The sequence below is a fragment of the Populus trichocarpa genome, chromosome 2 (genome assembly GCF_000002775.5).
Source record: "Populus trichocarpa isolate Nisqually-1 chromosome 2, P.trichocarpa_v4.1, whole genome shotgun sequence".
Taxonomy (NCBI): domain Eukaryota; kingdom Viridiplantae; phylum Streptophyta; class Magnoliopsida; order Malpighiales; family Salicaceae; genus Populus; species Populus trichocarpa.
The window spans coordinates 2,146,233-2,165,774 of NC_037286.2; the positions used below are offsets into that span (position 1 = coordinate 2,146,233).

General features: G+C 34.2%; 2 protein-coding genes across 4 annotated transcripts; both read left to right on the top strand.

Annotated features, from left to right (window-relative positions):
* The first annotated feature begins 358 nt into the window (after positions 1–358).
* Positions 359–5,181, top strand: LOC7479726 (transcription factor bHLH110). 2 transcript variants are annotated; one of them, XM_024594591.2, is made up of 7 exons: positions 359–1,111; positions 1,543–2,230; positions 2,926–3,054; positions 3,179–3,244; positions 3,639–3,704; positions 4,236–4,298; positions 4,810–5,181. In XM_024594591.2, the coding sequence occupies exons 1-7, from the start codon at positions 975–977 to the stop codon at positions 4,957–4,959; spliced, it is 1,299 nt and encodes a 432-aa protein (XP_024450359.2). In that variant the 5' UTR covers positions 359–974; the 3' UTR covers positions 4,960–5,181. The 2 variants fall into 2 exon arrangements, with proteins under 2 accessions (XP_024450359.2, XP_024450358.2); XM_024594590.2 differs by having other exon boundaries at positions 659–1,111; positions 2,902–3,054.
* A 9,144-nt stretch (positions 5,182–14,325) lies between these two features.
* LOC7479727 (bifunctional nuclease 1) lies at positions 14,326–18,303 on the top strand. 2 transcript variants are annotated; one of them, XM_024596041.2, is made up of 11 exons: positions 14,326–14,675; positions 14,950–15,268; positions 15,409–15,579; positions 15,689–15,738; positions 15,876–15,932; positions 16,170–16,235; positions 16,336–16,410; positions 17,014–17,129; positions 17,434–17,525; positions 17,890–17,954; positions 18,052–18,303. In XM_024596041.2, exons 2-10 carry the CDS (start codon positions 14,977–14,979, stop codon positions 17,949–17,951), a joined length of 981 nt encoding a protein of 326 aa, XP_024451809.1. In that variant the 5' UTR covers positions 14,326–14,675; positions 14,950–14,976; the 3' UTR covers positions 17,952–17,954; positions 18,052–18,303. The 2 variants fall into 2 exon arrangements, with proteins under 2 accessions (XP_024451809.1, XP_002300754.1); XM_002300718.4 differs by having other exon boundaries at positions 14,970–15,268.
* Positions 18,304–19,542: the final 1,239 nt, after the last annotated feature.

A 19,542-nucleotide genomic window follows, 5' to 3' on the forward strand; every position in this document is an offset into this window, starting at 1 on the left:
TTGATCTATATATCCATTTAACTAATTAATTTCTTTGATTAATTAAGCAAGTGATTAAACTGAATTTGATGTATTAGTAAATAAGATCGTCAATGTTAACGTTCAAGTCTTTTTCAACATAGTATTATCTTTTTGCTAACCACTAGTTTTTTGAAGAAAAAAATTAGATGAAACTCGAATTTAATTAGTATATAACAATTTTTTTTAGAAGTTTTCTTTAGTCTCTGAATTACCCTAATATATATTTGAATTAATGCATGGGTGAAGTTGTAAATTAACCAATTACCTAAAAGAGAGAGAGAGAGATTTTAATTACCCCTTCCAAATAGACTTTCAAGCTAAAATCCTCACATCGAGAAAACAGATTGTCCCTTAATTTGTAGGTGCACAAAACCTTTGATCGCTAAGGCATGTTGGGTGCTTGCTTAATGAAATGTATATATAAGGACACCCTTGGACATGTGGCTCTGTGTGTATGTGTGTTTTTGTGTGTGCGTGTGAAAGAGAGGGGCATGGTTGTTATCATTTCTCTCCTCGGCCCTTTGTTGAAAGCCTTGGGATCGAAGGCAGGATCTTTAATCATAACGTAGGGGAAGTGTAATCATCTCCCTGTAATTTCAGAGTGCACAAAGAGAGAGAAGAAGGGAGGGAGGGAGGGAGGGAAGAAGGGAGAATATTGAGAAGCTGCGGGAAAAGAATTTTTTTTTTATTAAAGTCGGAGAGAGGTATGGATCGAGATGGGTTATCCAAGCTCTCCCACCTTTTTTTTAAGGCTACTTTAGATGGAAACTTGAAAGAGTAAAGACCAAACTGAGAAAAGTGGCTCTCCAAAAGAAAGAAGATGTGTGGGTGTCACCTGAACTGTTTCTTTGAATAGAGTGAGAGATTCCTAGAGCAAGCAAGCCATAGATAGTTAAATCTTAATTACTCATCTTGGGATTCTCAAGCCTTTTAAATAATAAACTCTCATTATTATGGAGTCTGCAAATCTCCATCACCAACATGATCAGCTCCAAGACCAGTTTGTTGGGTCTTCTTCTTTAACTACTACTACCCCATCTAGCTGTGCAGAAGCTGGAAGCACCCATGCTTGGACCCAAACCATCACTTTGTGAGTTCTTTCCAGCTCTCTCCCTCTTTTCTCTCCCTAAACTATAAGCAGCTTTCCACAACGAAATGTTTTAGTGTATTTCACAGCGCCAGCGTATATAAATTAACTTTAGATTTGGAATCTCCTTTTTTTATTTCACCTTTCTTTCTTTTCTTTACTGATGATTTGATGTACATCAATCAAAATGCCTAGGAATTCAAACCTGTAACATGTTAGGTCTTTGTTAACCATCAAATGATTTTTATTTGGAGTTCAAGACCAAATACCCCAGATAGCTAGCTATATAATAAAAACTAGATAGTTTGTGTTCTCTTTTTCATTTTTAGAGAGTATTATTATAGTTTCATGTGCTTCTAATTTTCTTGTTTGAATTGGTGATTTTTAGGGCTTTTATATATATATTTATTTTCTTTTAACTGATCTTTATGCAGGAATTCAGGCAACTTAAGTCCAAACTACAATGGAGTTATCTTCAACCCAAGACAGAAATACGAGAGTCCAGTCACTTCTGTCAACAGCACCATGATTCAGGACCTAGGCTTTCAGCACTGGAATAACAATGCTGGCAACTTCAACAGCCTTTCAGCTTATCATGAACTGCAACTTTCAAAAATCAAAGAAGAGCTCTCATCGGATTCTTTTCCCAAATTTACTGAGATGTTATATAGCCCTTCAAGTACTATTGAAGATCCACATCCATCTTCCTCAAGTTACTTCAAAGATGAACAAGAGGGTCTCAGTCTTGGTGAAAAGCTCCTTCTCAAGACTATTTCACCCGGCTTTCCAAGAAATGGCCATGATCAGTTTTCACCCCGAGAGATTTCCTCTTGTCATCACAACGGTTCCAGCTTTGGAAGTGCTATACCCAGCAGAGAGAGCTTTAGTCAGATATATCCTAGTATAAATATTTCAAACTTGAATCAGCCATCTTCGCCGTTGATATCAGGCTCCTTTGACATGAACTTGCAGGGCTTGGATCTCTTAACGTCTACTAGATTTAGTGGAAGTTTTGCCCAACCTTCTGATGATCCTCTTGCTATGTTTAATAAAGACAGTCTTTCTTTTGGTCTCGATCGTATGCAGCAAGCCAGTCAGAGGCCATCATGTAGCCCTAATAAGGTTAGGTTTAATTCTTCTTCCCTCTTCTTTATCCTTTTCTTCATTTTTGGAGCAGCAGCGAGCTGTTGCTTAATTTTACCATGGCATGACAGATAGTTGTTGTTTTTGCAATTATTTAGTATTATATGGGCATTATGTATATCTGCAGATATACATGTCCTTAATTCAGATATACATGTCCTTAATTTGGCATTATGTATATCTGCAGATATACATGTCCTTAATTTGGCATTAAATGGATCAGCAAATTCAAATTTATCATACAAAATAACCACGTAGTGATTAATTGAGCTTGTACAAGTGCAGCAACTCTAGCTAGCTAGCTAGTGTATTATGCTGAAGAAACCCTGACTGTGTATCATCTAGAATACTAAATCTTATAAGATATATATGATTAAAATTTTTAATATATTTCAATTATATATGTTTTTTTCCCTAAGTTAATAGTAAAATTTAAAAGTTAAAACCCTTTTATTGTAAAAATTTTCTTTAGCAACTCATGGCACCAAAAGAAAAGAAAAGCTAGCTAGCAGCTAGCCTTCTCTTTTTGCTACATGATGGGTACTTTCAGCTTTAAGCATTGTATGAATCTCTTTATCAGGAGAATCGCTCTTTATTATCTTCTTTTCTTAAAATGACTTTTGAGCGATCATTGAACTGATTTTTATCAGTACTCTACTCTCTGTATTTCAAAGATATCCTCCAACAATGAAATGACAGAGGCTAAAAGGCCCAACAGAAGCTTGATGGAGCCAAAGGCAACACAAGCTGCTGCACCCAAGAAATCGCGGTTGGAGTCACGCGTTTCCTGCCCTCCTCTTAAGGTGCGAAACCTCTAGTATTTGAATAGCGTTTTGTAGAATACATACATGCGTTATGGCTCCTTTTATTTTGTTTTTTCTTGTGCGATCTGGCTCAGATTTGTGACATTTGGCATTTAATTAACAGGCTAGAAAAGAGAAATTAGGAGATAGAATTGCAGCTTTGCAGCAGTTAGTTGCACCCTTTGGAAAGGTAATCTAAATTTTTTGCCTCAATTCGTTGCCCCTCAAGTATCGTATATATCATCATCATTGGATGATTAATATTAATGGTTGTAATCTATTTTTAAGTCTAAATTAATTAAGAGTTCGTTTAGCAAAATTAGAAGCTTAGAAAAACAGAGCCTAAATTGATTAGAAACTTGACACATTTTAACTTAATTAATTTGAAACCAAACTCTGTGATTAAAATTAAGAAGAAAAAAAACTTTATACACTCGAGTGAAAAAAAGGGAAATGAGTGGCAAACATAAACAGGAGCAGCTCATCCGAGGTAAGAAAAAAAAAAAGAAGTTATTTGTGTTGTCTTGCGAATGAGGAATTGATTTGTGATTTTGCATGTGGATGGGTTCGGGCGAATATTGCAGACAGACACGGCATCCGTACTAATGGAGGCTATTGGATACATCAAATTCCTTCAAAACCAGGTCGAGGTATTTTCCACTTACCCAACATTCTTCTCAGATTTTGTCATGTTCTAAATACTAATTTATCCTTCTCTGACACGAACACGCATATGTTGTCTTAAAATATGCACTAGGATATTGCTAGCGTTGCTGTTACCTATAGATCCCTTGGTCAAAACTAGGGCAAAGACTAAAGAACCCTCGTTCTTCTGGAAGAAAATTTTTATGTATACATGCTTAGGCAAAAATGGTAGCTAGGGTTTCCGTCAGGATTTCATTTCTCTTCTGTTCCTTTGTCTTTGGCATCTTTCTAATTATGATACGAACAAGAGATCAATGCCTAGTGATCGAATTACTCGGTATGATAGGATAGATGCCTTTTGTTTTATTATTTAAGATTAATTACCTTGGAGATTAGTAGAATCTTTTCTTTGGATGCATAACATTTGATACAATGGATGACGATGACCTTCCACTTTCTTTGATGAAGGCTGATTAATTTGAGCAGAGAAAGGTAGCTGTGATTTAATATCTTTCTTCTTTTTTTTGTCTTTGCAGACATTGAGTATTCCATATATGAAGTCATCCGGCAACAAGACGAGCAGAAGCATCCAAGCGGCGGTATGAAAGTGGCTTTCTAACATCTCGCAATACAGAACATATCGAATGCACTTTATGTCGTTTTTAAAGTCCGGTTGGAAGGTTAAACAGAGGCATCGAGATGCTGTTTCGTTGACTTTCCTAGCTAGAACAATAGATATGGTGGAAGTCCAAGTAGAACCCATCTGTTGCTTGATTTTGAAGTCAGCATTACTTCACTGTACCCTTGATAAGAGCATGACTGAATTAATTAAATGCCCAGTTTTTCTACCAAAAGTCGCATTCTAGCTAGGGCTTAATTCTTGTTTAAGATGAACTGTCATAAATCATGGACAGGGGCATGCTGATTTTCCTGATTAACGAATTATCGCGCGATCCTATCCGTCAAAAAAAGAAAAGATAAAACTTTTTTCTGGCCATTATTACTAGCTAGTAGAATGATTATTAGATGATCATATTTGTTAGGCATATTGTGTTGGTTAATGATATAGAGTTAATTTATAACATTTTTTGTATGTTGCAATTGTTTCAGGCTTCGAATTTGGGGGATGAAGAACCAAAGAGAGACCTGAGAAGCCGAGGGCTCTGCCTGGTGCCACTATCTTGCATGTCTTACGTAACTAGTGATGGTGGGGGCGGCGGAAGCATCTGGCCACCACCTAATTTTGGTGGAGGGACATAGCCATGTGGATCGACTTTAAGCAATTATATATGTTAACAGTACTTGATCAAAGATTAATTCTGATCGTTTTTTTCTGTACGTTCAGTGGAGCAAATTTGGTCATCCTGCAAAAAATAAGTATTCTGGGGTGGACCAAATTTGATCCATTAACAATTTAGGTAACAAATTCATATGTAATATCTATCGAACTCTTGTTTTATATGAAAGATTCATGCACTTTAATTGCTTCATGTTATTCAACCATGAACATCCCATTATTGGCATGAGATGTTCTTGGCTCAAAATAACTCTGAATTTGTGCTATTTGCAATCTGTTCATAATTTTTTCTCTAGCGGCTTATTCACTCTGCTTTTATTTCATAGAGAATTTCTTTTTTATTAACGTGGTATCCAGGTCAACTTGCATAATTTTGAGGTAGTTCGATCACTAGACATAAAATTTTTTTATTAAATGGTTCATAAATTATATTTGCAATCAATTAATTTCATGAATTCTAAAATTAATAATTATGTAAATTTTTAATAATTCTAAAGTTTGTGAGATTCCTAAGGATATTTCAAGGTGACAAGAGATTGAGAAACGGCCGGAGGAGCCCACGAATTAGTCAGTCCGATCAATTATTGAGGAGAAAAGCTGGGCTGGTTTGAAATTGTGGGTACTACGGCAAATCAAGGCATTTTAAAGGAGGATGCGCCACTCCTTTTGTACCGACTAAATTCATGCCAGAAATGTATAAACATTGTGGAGCTTGGCTGAGTTTTTTAATTTCTACAAATGTTAGTTTTTAGAAGATATCTGTCTCTAGCCGATGTGATACTCTCAGTGTTAAAAATATCTTAAAAATTGTGTTTGACTTCATGCAAGGAATCCATGGTATTGCCTAATTTACAAGCAACGGACTTTGCCGAAACTTGACACGATTGATAGCACCACCCCCAGATTAATCGATAGAAATCTACCACACGAGGAAATTAAATGAAAATTACAGCTGGCTAACATTTTCTTTTAATTTCCTTCTATTACGAGCTGGCTAATTAAGCTTGATGGCATCGGTTAGATCTTCTTTTCATTATTAAATTTAATGATAAATTCTATAAATAGTTGTTAAAGATTTAGGAGATTAAACTAGAAAATTCGAGATTTAGAACCCAACTCAAACCAAATTTTTTAAATGAATCAAAGATAATAAACTAGTAAAATTCAATTCAAACCCATTTCAATCAATATCAAAAAGAAAATTCAAATAAAGAGAAAAAACAAAATGAAATTATCCACTCTATAAGAATATATATTGGAATTGTAAAGAAATCATCTCAACCAAATAGATTAAACTATTAGATGAGATCTTAATATATGATTTATATTATTTTCTAACACATCCTCTTAAATAAAAACTCTCTGAGCTTGAAACTTGCACAAGTCTATATTATCTTGTGCTTAATTTTTATCAAATAAATAGGAATGATGAGATTCGAACTCGTGACTACTTGATTATCAAGACTTTAATACCATATCAAAAAACTATCTTAACTTAATAATTTAAATATTAAATAAAATTTTAAAATATAATTTATATTATTTTTTAATATAATCATTTTAGTATAAAAGAAAACGGGTTGGAATTAGATGGAATGCACGGCGTGCAGAGAAGCAGCAAGTAGGGGTGTGCAAAAAAACCGGAAAACCGAATAAACCGAGAAAACCGAAAAAAAATTAACCGAAAAAACCGAACCGAGAAAAAAAACCGATTAAACTGATTAGAATAGTTAGAAAAAATCCCGGTTCGGTTCGGTTTTCGGTTTTATAATGCAGGAACCGGTTGAACCGGACCGAACCGAACCGGTTCAAAAAAAATTCCCTAACCAGTGTTTTGTGTTGACGGTATAAATAGAAAACGATGAACTCTCGCCTCTCTCCACTCGCTAGCCCTAATTCCCTAACAGAGAAACACTCTCCCTCGCCCTTGCCGTCCCCCCTCTCCCTCGCCGCTAACCCTAACCAGAGCACCCGCCCCCGTACCAGAGCACCCACACCCTCTCGCCTCTCCGCCTCTCCGCCTCTCCCTCTCCAGTCTCTTTAGACTTAGAAAATAGAAACACGGTTACACAGATCCAAAACAGTTTGTGTTTCCATCGTTTGAAACCAGTCAAGCCTCTCATAAACAGATCGACGTTCCTCTTCATCTACGCAAGATCACATGGTACTCCACAGTCTCCACTACTCCGAAACCGAATCAGTTCTATAGCAGTGAGTTTTAATTTTGTTTTTTCTGTTTTAATTAATTAATTAATTAACTAATGGCTGCTCGTATTTTGCCTAGATTTATCTGTTTATCATCTATTTAATTTATTGTATTTGTTTTTTTTTTTCAATGCAGAGGTCAAATAATAAAGATACAGTTGCTGTGTTGATTCTGTTGAAGTGAAGGCATTCTGCTTGCTGCTTCATGTATGTCAGAATTTATTCGTATGTTTTTTAATTTTTAGATTATTCGAGTTAATTTGGATACTGTTAGAAAAAAAAATTGTTGATACTGTTAGAAAAAAAATTGTTGAAATTACTGATTATAAAATTGCTTTACTAATTTGTTAGCAATTTCTATTTAATTATTGATAGTGTATAATCATCCGTATTTAGTACTGGTTTTTTTTTATGTTCAATGTTTATGCTTGCCTGCTTGGAGCTGTGTCTCCTCATGGCTATTATTACTGTGATTCTGTTCTGTGAACGAATTTAGTTTCATCACAAGAAAAATGATGTTTAAGTCTTTAAGATAACCTGTCAAATTTTTCAAGGCTTCATAAAACATAACCTGCAAATAATGAAAACAAAAATAACTCAAATAAGCTCTACAGAAGCTGTCAATTAGTTTTGAGATTTTCTTTTTATGTTTATCTGTGTTGGTTTTATGCCCTGGTTCTGGTTTGTAGTGTGATAATATCACTTACCTTGCCACTGCTTCTGAAATGAATGGATGATAATGATATATGCCTGAGAGAGACAATGTGTTTTTCTTTGCTGAATTCTTGTTTTATTAAGGTCATTAGTAGCAATGAAAAAATAATGGAATCTAGATTAATATCGGAATGAGGGTTAATTTAATATACAAACTCTTGCATGTTAATTTAATATACAAAACGCAGATAATTGGCACTGGTCTGAAAACTGAATTTTTTTTTATTTTATGAAAAGAGAATAATGTTTATATATATATTGTATTGTATTATTGTCTATTGAAATTACAAAATACAATCTCAGCACTCAGCAGCAGAATTTTTTTTACAACATATCAACCAAAATAAAAGAACTTAACTTGTGAAAATAATCTTTAAAATTACAGCTGAACTTATGCATGTCATATTATTGTTAATCTATTATAAATTATTGGTTTTTAACATGTTTTCATTATGTAATAACAGATGGAAACTACTCAAATTCAAAGTGCTTCATCCACGGGCACTACACCAACATCAACTACTTCTCCAACTTCAAAACCTAATGCAGAATCAACCAATGCAGGATCCACCACAGATACAAAAGGTAAACAACCTCAAGTCCTTACATCTAGGAAAAGAAATGCTGATGATAAAAAGAAGTCACAAATTTGGGATCACTTTACAAAACTTGATGTTGATCCTAAAACCCCTAGAGCTGAATGTAATTATTGTGGAAAACATTATGCATGTCATACTATTGTTAATGGCACAAGTAATATGTGGAGTCATTTAAAAGTGTGCAAGAAGTTCCCTTTTGTGATTGATAAGAAACAAAAGGTTTTGGTATTAGAACCTAAGATAGAGAAGGTGAATTGGGAGAACAAAATGTGGGAAGTCTTAAGGCAATAGGTTATAATTATGATGAATGTAGACAAGCACTAGCAAAGATGGTTATAATTGATGAGTTGCCTTTTAATTTTGTGGAGGGTCGGGGATTTAAATTTTTTGCTAGGACTATGCAACCTAGATTTGACATTCCTTCTCGTTTTACAATTATGAGAGATTGTTTGAAACTTTATGTTGAAGAGAAGGATAGATTGAGGACAGCTCTTAAGGGTCAACGATTGTGCTTGACAACAGATACATGGACATCAATCCAAAATATTAACTATATGTGTTTAACAGCTCATTGGATTGATAATGACTGGAATTTGCATAAAAGAATTCTTAATTTTTGTCAAGTTTCCAATCATATGGGTGAGACAATTGGCCAAGTTATTGAGAATTGTTTGTTGGAGTGGGGGATTGATAAACTGTTGACTATTACATTAGACAATGCAAGCTCTAATAATGTGACCATTTCATATTTAAAGAATGTGATGAAAGATTGGCCAACTAATATATTGTCAAATGAGCACTTGCATGTTAGATGTTGTGCACACATTGTAAACCTCATTGTGTGTGATGGCTTGAAAGAGATTAATGATTCAGTTGTTAAGATTCGAAATGTCATTAGGTTTGTGAGATCTTCACCGTCAAGGCATCTTGCATTTAAGAAGTGTGCTGAAAAGTTGCATATAGAGTGTAAGAAATCATTGTGTTTAGATGTTGCAACTCGATGGAATTCAACTTATCTTATGCTAGAAGCTGCTGAAAAGTTTGAAAAGGTGTTTGTGAGGTTAGGTGAAAAAGAACTTAGGTATATGAGTTACTTTTTGGAGGTTGATTCAAAGGGGAATAGAAAAAACATAGGGCCACCTGGTTTGGAGGATTGGGAAAATGCAAGAACTTTGGTTAAGTTCTTAAAGATCTTTTATATGGTTACATTGAGATTTTCTGGCTCATTGCATGTCACATCAAATTCTTTCTTCAATGAATTGATTTACATGCATACAAACTTGTTGCAATTGTGTAAAAATAAAGATAGTATTTTAAGTGGAATGGCAATGAAGATGATGTTAAAGTTTGAGAAGTATTGGGGTTGTGAAGTAAATCAGAATTTTTTATTATATGTGGCTAATGTCTTAGATCCACGTTTTAAGTTGAAATATGTGAAATTTTGTTTTGGTGATTTGTATGATTATGACAAAGCACAATTGCTAACAAATAAGGTGAAAGATACTTTGATGAGCTTGTATGAGTTTTATTTGAAAATTGATGAAGTGGTGGATAATAATAGGCATAAACAGGATGTTAATGCTATTGATGATGTGGAGGTAGATGTTAACACTTTGGCTCGATTCAAAAGACATTTGCTGGAGGTGGATAGTGTGGAAAATAAAAATGAGGTTGAGAGGTATTTGATTGAAGGTTGTGAGGATCCTAATGATGATAAGTTAGATATTTTGGGTTGGTGGAAAAGTAATGCTTTGAAATATAAGATACTTTCAAAGGTTGCACAACATGTTCTAGCTATTCCTATATCCACAGTGGCTTCTGAATCAGCATTTAGCACAGGTGGTCGTGTACTTGATCAATTTCGAAGTTCTCTCTCTCCAGCAACTGTTCAAGCACTCATTTGTTGTCAAAATTGGTTGCATCATGGATCAATTCCAACTGATATTAGAAGCTTGATAAATGATCTTGAAACCTACGAAAACCTTGAGTCGGGTAATTTTTTTTAGAAATTTGCACCTTTTATTTTGTTATTTATTAATTAAATTGTTTGCAATCATCTAGCATGTCTAATTTTTTATTTTGTAGAATTTGGTGGAAAGTTACATTTAGTAACGGATGATAATTAGTTCAAAAGTTACTTTGATGGTAAAATACTACTATTTATTTTTACATATTCTAATTTATTTTATCATGTTATAATTTTAGATCTTGATTTTCAGGTTTTGATGTCAATGGTATTACGGAATCAAAGTGCAATGTTCTTGTCATCTTGTTGTGCTTTTTGATTGAGATGATGTGCACAATGAAGATTTATATTTTTTGCATGAAGTATTTTATTTTTTATGGCAATGTTATTTGTTGTTTTTTTAAGCCCATTTTGAAGGCAATGCTTTGTAATTTTAATTTTAATTTGGTGTGTGTGTTATTTAAATTTTGATGCATGAGGAGTCCAAACTCCAAAATATAAATATTAGAAAGATGTTCAACATATTAAACATAATATTAGCACTAATAATTTAATATAAATGAATATTTAGTGAAAAAATATTAAATATATTATAGAATTTTGTAACAAAATTAGAAGATATTTACATTAATTACAAGCCCATCAGAAAACCCATCAGAAAGCCCAATAAAAAGCCCAAAAAAGCCCAAAAGGCCCAAAAAAACAATAATACAGGTTTTCCGGTTTTTCTGATAAAAAAACCGAACCGAACCGAACCGAAACCGGTCGGTTTGAACCGGTTCCGGTTCGGGTCCGGTTTGAATTTTTAAGTTTTTCAAAATTTGATCTTGGTTAGTTTTTTGGGTAAAAACCGAACCGAACCGAATTTGCTCACCCCTAGCAGCAAGTCTATGTTATGTGGGCCAGGTTTGATGAAGAACTCCATGGATAACCCAGCTAACCTCCTACCATTCGGAATGGCTGGGCCTTGCTCAACTTACCCTTCTCGCTTGGAAGAAGATGGGTTGGATTTTGACATGCAGCGCTGCCTTGCAAAATTATTATATATGCGATTGCCTTTAACTGATAGTCTGATACGGTCCGATGAAATGCAAATGGGGGTTCAAAAAAAAAAAAAATGCAGAACAAAATCATTGAAAACAACACTCTAAAAAAAATATAGATATTTGAATAGGATCTTGAGACTGTTCATTTTCAATATTAGCATTGTTTTTTATTATCAAATAAAAAAAAAGTTTTATAAAACAATTATTTAAATTTTTGACCAACAGATCATTAAAGTTTTTTAGCTTCCCGATTAATTAAATTATATGTCCATTATCATTTTATTTAAATATTTATTTTATATTGTTATGTTTTAAAATACATATTTTTTATTTAAAAATAGTTTATAGTTAATACCTTCTTCAATTTGAAAACAAAGTAAAGAAAAGCAGTCGTAACTTAAAAATAAAACTGTTTTTATTTTGAAACAAGAGAGGATATTCCTAACTTTTAATTAAAAATACAATTTATTTTGTGTGTGTGTGTGTGAACTATAAACTATATTAATATAAAGGCTTTGACATTTCAATGCAGCAACAAATATTGAAATGCTTTGGAATTTTACAATTTAAGTTTTTATTATTATTTCATTATTAAATATTGGTTTAAATGAGTATTTGACTTCAAAATTTATTACGATTTATTTTTTATAGAGTTGTCTCGGTTTTATTATTCAAGTTTGTTAGGTTAACCTTGATTGATCCAGGTGATTTTTTTTTAATTGATTTTTTTCTCAACTTCTTCATTCAACATTGAATTGGCTGATAATTTAGCGTAATATTTCTTTTATTTATTTTATATGAGGCTATCATGGTTTCATGATTCAGGTCATGAATTTTATTGGTTATCCAGATTAACTTGGGTTTTTTCGGTTACTTTTTAATTGAATATTTGTTTTTTAATTTTATTTTTTAATATAAAATTAATTAAAAATTTAATTTTTTTTATTTTTTTTATGTAGCTATCTCATAAACAGAGTATCAACAAATGAGTGCATTGCAAAGGTGAATTGATTTAAAAATACGCGATATTTTTAAGGAAAATTGATATCTGACGAGGCAGAGTGCCTTATCCACATCGACCCGTAAAATCATTACAGACGTGGCAGTATCTGGGCATATTGGGCCGCCTGCAATGTGATTCCGCTAATTAGCAAATAATGTCGTCACCTCGCAGGAACACGGTTCCAGTTGCAGGCCCTTTTGTTTTATCCATTTGGCTAAATATCAGAAATACCCCTGTACTCACTTCTATATTACAGTGCTATAATCTGGCGGGGTAAGTGGATTACCTGTTGATTCTGTAAGATTGGTGAAGGATGTAGTGCACCAAAATAAAATTATATTTTCACAGGCAGGATATCAAGTGAGAATGGCCTAACTTTGACAAATTTGTCGCATGGGACATTGTTTTTCTTCATATCCTATGATCATGGCCTGGTTAGGTGAGAGCATTTGGTGCGTTTACGGCGTTATATTTGTCTATGAACAGAGGATTAGCGAATAATTTGTGGTAAAGTGAAGAGTTAACATTTTGCTTCCTAATTAATGCATTGTCATTTCTATAAAGCTTTTGACTTTTATATTGTTGCCCATCAAATACATCTTTATTAAACTTGATTTAAATAAGTTTGGTTGATTCGTCAACTCTCTCCATCTCAAAATAAAAACATTCCAAGTCTTTTTTTTAAATTGAAATGAAATTGTTTTGGATAAAAAAAAAATTAAAAAGCAAAACAACCTTGCTCTGGATAATTTTTTTAAAAAAATCCTTGAATTCAATTTAATCAGATCTCATTAAAGTTTTACTAAGTATAAGTTAATTTAAAAATTAAATCAAGTTTTACAATAAAATAAAATATTTTAATGCGAAAACTAGTATAAACACAAAATTTGTTGTTGCATCTTTTTTCACATGTAATAAAACGATGAATCAAACCAAATGTTTGATTGATAAATGGAAGCTCCTCCCCGTCCCCGAGACCTGTTTATTTTTACGTTTCAAAAGTGTTTATAAAAAATTAAATTTTATTTTATTTTTTTACTTTAAAATAATATATTTTTTAATATTTTTAAATTATTTTAATATACTAATATCAAAAATAATTTTAAAAAATAACTACAATTATATTTCCAAAAACAACATTCCCAACCAACTATATAGAGCTGCAAAGCTCCTATTAACATTCTGCCGCAAAGTTTGACATTAGGTAAATAATGCTTTTCCATATTTGTAATTAAATCGAGTAAACAATGCATGTACTGTGAGGCCAAGCCATAATTAATGAACACAGCATGCTAAAGAGGACATGCATGCATGCAGTCCTTGAAGGTATCTGCTCGGTTTTATATAGATTCAAGTGAAGACTATAAGAAAAATCTTACAAGTCTCGGCATGAATTCTGTGTTAAAAGACGAACTATTATTACTATAAAACAATTTAACCAGTATTGCTATAAAAACAAAATATTTTTTTAACCTTTTTTAATATCAAAACTAGAAAACCTTTCCGTTATATAAAAAAATCCCTTAATTACCAGTAAAAAAAAAATTCAAAACTTAAATATAAAAAAAATCATTAAAAAAACTCAAAATAAAATTCAACGATGAAGATAACATTATTCATCCAAGAAAAGAAGAAGAAATTAATTATGGTCATTTTTTAAACATCTGGATGTTGACTTTAATTGTATTACATGACATGGCTATACGTATGCCATTACACAGACTAACAAGGCTAGAACCGTCATTTGAAAAAACATCATCGATAAGAAAAGCCCAGCTCACATTCTCTCTACAGTTATATACTATCAATCGGTGCTGTAGCATCTCTTATCTCTTCCAATCTCTTACTGCTAAACCAAAAAAATAGAATCTCTTATCTGCTCTCACACCCTATCTCTATTTCCCTTATTATCCGATCCTCCTTGTCGGTTCTCCCATCTGTATGTGCTCTCAATTCCTTACTCTACAAGCTTTCTTCAACAACTAACCCACTCCACTCTCCTTGATCCTTTATTTTTTATTTTTTAACTTGATTTGATCGTTTCTCTTTAACCCTTTCTCGATTGATGAGAAAACTGTAAATACAAGATCGAGAAACTGAAGGTCTTACTGGTTACGTTTTACCAGCTGTGATCGGTGATTTTCAGGTGTGGTGGATTTTTTTTATCTTCGTTTCCTTTGATTCTTTTTGAGTAAACACGGATCGTTTGATTTGTAGAAAAGATGATCGTAATTTTTATTTTTTGTCTGAAAGCAAGTAGGAAACTTGAGTTTTTGTGTTTTGTTTCTATTTCTGGAAAAGACACGGTTTACAGTATATTATTCTTTTGATCATAAATTACAAAATAAATAAATCTTCAATTTCACCTCAATTTCGTTGTTAATTACGGTTTTAACCTCTGTTATTTATTCTTGTTTCAGTTAATTTTTTTTTTTTAAAGAGGAGAGATGGTGTCGCTGCAAGGACCGGTAATATGCCCTACTGTGCGTGCAAAACAAGCAGGAAAACACGCTTTCCCGATGACTGGTCCCTTGGTGAAGGCTAGGTTGGTTAGAAGTGAATTGTGGGGATTTAAGGGTTACAAAACTAAGGTGGGTCTTACTTCTCGGCAACTGAAAGCGCGAAGATGCAATACAGTGCAGTGTAGTTTGAGCTCATCGTCAGATGGTAATGGGAGTACAGCCGAGAATTTCAATGAAAATGATGAAGATTATGTCAACTCCAGTGTCGTTGAAGCTGGTAGGGTTTGCCTTTAAATTACATTAGAGTATCCTGTCTTAGTGATTGTAGACTGCCAGCATTAATCATTGAAGATTTTTTTGTGCAATGTGGTTTGTGATGTATTTAAATTGTTGATTTGAATTGGGTTTTTCATGTAGTTGAGGTGAAGAGTGGATCGGATGGTTTTGTTATCAAAATGAGGGATGGAAGGCACTTAAGATGTGTCCACAACAACCCTCAAGGTGGGCATCTGCCGGATTATGCTCCCCATCCTGCGATTGTATTGAAGATGGAAGATGGGACTGGTCTTCTTCTTCCAATAATTGTTTGTATGTTCGCTGTTATACTCAGTAGTTTCTAATACATTCTTTGCAATACTTAGAGACCAGTGCTTACTTTGTCATTTTGGAGTGATGATCTGCATTTGATTGCTTTCAGTGGAGATGCCAAGTGTGTTGCTCATGGCAGCAGTGCGCAATGTCCAAATTGTATGTATTTAGTTTCCTTATTAATGTGATAGGATTTTTATTTCGGAATAATGGAGTTGTCAAATCTGGACTCTGGCAACTGCTTGGATTTGTTTCATATATAGCTATGCTGAGGAATTTTGGCTGTCGGTTTCCAGGCAAGACCAACTATGTATCAAGTGGTGAAGGACATGGTTGAAAAGATGGGTTTTGAAGTAAGTTGGTGTTTCTTCTTCTCTTCCCTTTTCTTTTCATAAACAAAGAAAATAAAAAAATAGAGAGAGAGGCCAGGCTCAAGCACGTGGAAGTGCATAAACAAGCCTAATGCCATATAGCCTACACCATAGAAAATCTACGAAGGAGATGCGAAGTATACTTTCCTTATTTTCTACCATTGTAAGTGAAATACTACTAATTTACACCGATGTTTTGATTATGATACTCTTTTGCAGGTCAAACTTGTTAGAGTTACGAAGAGAGTGCATGAAGCATACTTTGCCCAGTTGTACCTCACTAAGGTATACCCTTATTTTTTTCATTTGAATTAGTCCATGGTGCATTTGACTTGCTTGTATAACTACAAGTAGAAATAGTTCACACTCTTTGATGTTGTCACAGATTGGTAATGAAACTGAATGTGTCAGCTTTGATCTTCGTCCATCAGATGCCATCAATATTGCTGTTAGATGCAAGGTACTCTGTGTATTTCATTCATTTTGTTGGCTGCACCAATATACTCAATGCCAAAGCTTGCTTGACTGAGTGAAGGTGCTAGTTTTCTTGAAATTTCCTGTCGAGAAAAGCCCTAAAAATGTTGATATAAATGGGCTTTCTCATCTGGTGTAAGTGAATGTGAAATGCCTACTGCAATGCATACATCTTTATTCTGGAATGCCGAGTCAAATGGATTTTCATGTCTTATATCTGGTGCTTGTTAGGCTAACTCCCTAATGTAATATGTAATGCCTAAATCTGTATCCTGGCCAAGTACATCAAATCATGATGCCGTCTTGACTTTGACACCCGCATGCTAGTTGGTACTTTTGATCATTAAAAATGTACCTTGTTTCTCTGTTTCTCCCGCATCATTTTTATCTTTCTTTGTGGTGGAAAGAGAGAGCAACTTTCTGATAATTGTTTATCTATTAGGAATTAAAAGAAAGTATGATTCAAGATCGTCAGTAGAGTGACTTAAGCAGTAAAACTGAAATAAACAATGTTTTGATATTGAACCTCTTACAAAATTATTAGTGGCTTGCTGATCAGTAGAAGTGCATCTTTCCTTAATCTGTGTAGGTGCCTATTCAAGTTAATAAGTACCTGGCGTACAGTGATGGAATGAGAGTCATTGAATCTGGAAAGCCAATTCAGTCTCCTGCTTCAGATGGCATATTATTCACTGAACTTGATAGGTAAGTGTGGAAATCTTTAGATATTTTCTTTCCTTCATTTGTTTATCCTTCAGCATTGAAAATAAAAGTTGCTGGATTTCTCTGGCAAGAAGATTGTTACCCAATAGCATCAGTTCAAATACTATTTAGCCAATATTTTGTAATTCATGTTCAGGGATGAAGGCCTTCCCTAGATTCAAGAACATGTCTGCTGTCTGTGATTCCAAAGTTAACTATTAATAATTTGAAAAATAAGGATTCGAATTTATCTTAATTATGCCTCAGTTTTGGGAAAGAGGAGTTAATCGGAATTGATATGGTTCAGGCCCACTGGACAACCTTGTCTTGATACCAAGGAGTTTAATCTTGTGCGCAACATGTTTACAGCTGCGTTTGAGGAACGTTATGGAGATGCTGGTATGTTTCACTCTTTTTTGCCTGCATGTTTTATGTGCTTTCTTTTTCAGCAGCTTCCTTTGCCTATTTAGCCAATACCCACCATCAATTTGAAAGAAACCAGATTGGTTTTTGCTGATAATCACTGCTCTGACCAGTCTATATAAACTTCTTGTGATTAAACACAAAGTCAATGTAATAAGCTACTTTAAATTTTAAAACTCCCTGCTGTTTATCATTTTGGGTGGTCTGGTTCAAAATTTTCCAAAGTAGTCCTCAGTCTATTACAACTGCATTGTAGCGCCTTTACTTTTTGTCATGCTAATTAGTTATTTTCAATGCTGTAATAACTTCACATCTTTATATTTTTCATGATCTGCTACAGCTCAATGGAGAGACAAACTTGGTCAATTTCGGGCAAAGAGGAACTTGAAGAAATATACATGACAGGTGCAAATCCAATCAGTGATTCAATGCAAAGAAATTTGTTGATTTGATTCAATCAACAAAGGTTTACTAACGCATTATTTGTTCTTGGCTGTTTCAGTTCTCACTGCTTAGAACTTGTATATATAAACCATTGTTGGAAGGTGATGAGGATGGTGGGATTATGTGATTATGTGGCGGCATTCCACTCTATCATTATGTATGTAGCAAGTATGTGAATATATGTATAGATAAACTTCGCTAATGAAATGTTGGAAGCAATTGACGATAGTTGATTTCCGCATATTATTCTTGAATGGAAGGCAATTCCCTCTAGCTATCTAATCACGCAAGGGATTGGCTTTGCATCAAAGCTTTTTGCTGCTTTATGCTCTATAGCTTTACAAAGGTATGTCTGGAAGAGTATCAGAATCACATCACCCAGTAAATGATTGAAATCCAGTAAATAATAGTGAAGATGACTTGCTCTCTTTGTTTGTTTTAATATTCGTCGGCTCTAGATGTCTACGTCAGATATCAGTCTGTCAGATTCTGCATGGTAAGTGAGGGCATTTCCAGCTTGACCCACTTGGTCTTCTCCCCCCTTTTGTTTTAGATAGATCCGCGTGGTCCCTTATTTCAAGGGCGTTCCTTGAATTGCTGTGTTGCCGTGGACCTGTATATTTTCTTCTTATGCTTAGCCTGAGTTGACACTGCCTCCCCTTTAGCACCAAAACTAGAGAAGGAGAAAAGCAAAGAACCAGTCCACGAAGAATGGCCCTAGTTGTATCTCTTTCCCCTTCTTAACTATGGAGTTCTTTGTATCTCTTTCCCCTTCTTAAATTGGAATGGCGTTCTTAATTATCTTCGGACCGTGGCCATGCTCGAAAAACGCAGCATGATATGATGTGAGATTTTTAACTGTGAACCCTGCAAGGTGCTGCTTTTATGGTTTTGTTCTGTTCACTTCCGCCCAAACGAGAAGTTCAATCTTCTCAAGGGAACTCTCGGAGTAAACCGGATGGCAGATGTCATCATCATGTGCTCGTAAGGATTCTAGACATGTATCGCCACTTCAACTCTGTCCAGTTGCTACAAATCAAACTCGGTGAATGTTGACGATCTCAGCTCTTGAAGGGCATGTATCGTCCCTCAAAACTGGTTACCGGTAAGAAAGCCAACCGAGCAAACAAGTTCTAAATCTGGGACTACTTGAATAAGTGGGAGAGACGTTTGCTATTAGTTAAAATTCTCGTGGTGCCCACAATATTTGGAATTACGAAAAGTGTAGATTACAAAAACAGCAATGGACCGGTTGTCTCTCTTCTTTCCAAGCAAGCCTAGTTTCGTATCGATTAAAGAGAGAGAGAAAAAAAGAGTCTGGATTGATGGCTTCGAGGCTGAAATTCGAGTTTCCTTAATCTCATCCAAATACGGTCAGTGTATATATTATCAATGAGGACTTGAGAACATCACAGGCGATTATAGAAAATGACAAGAAGGATTTGGCACAATTGGGCAACACTTTTTGGTCTGGAAAACTGCTGGACCAAGTTGGATCAGAACTAAACTTGAAACAATGGATAGTCTTGGGCGGATGAACAAGAAATCG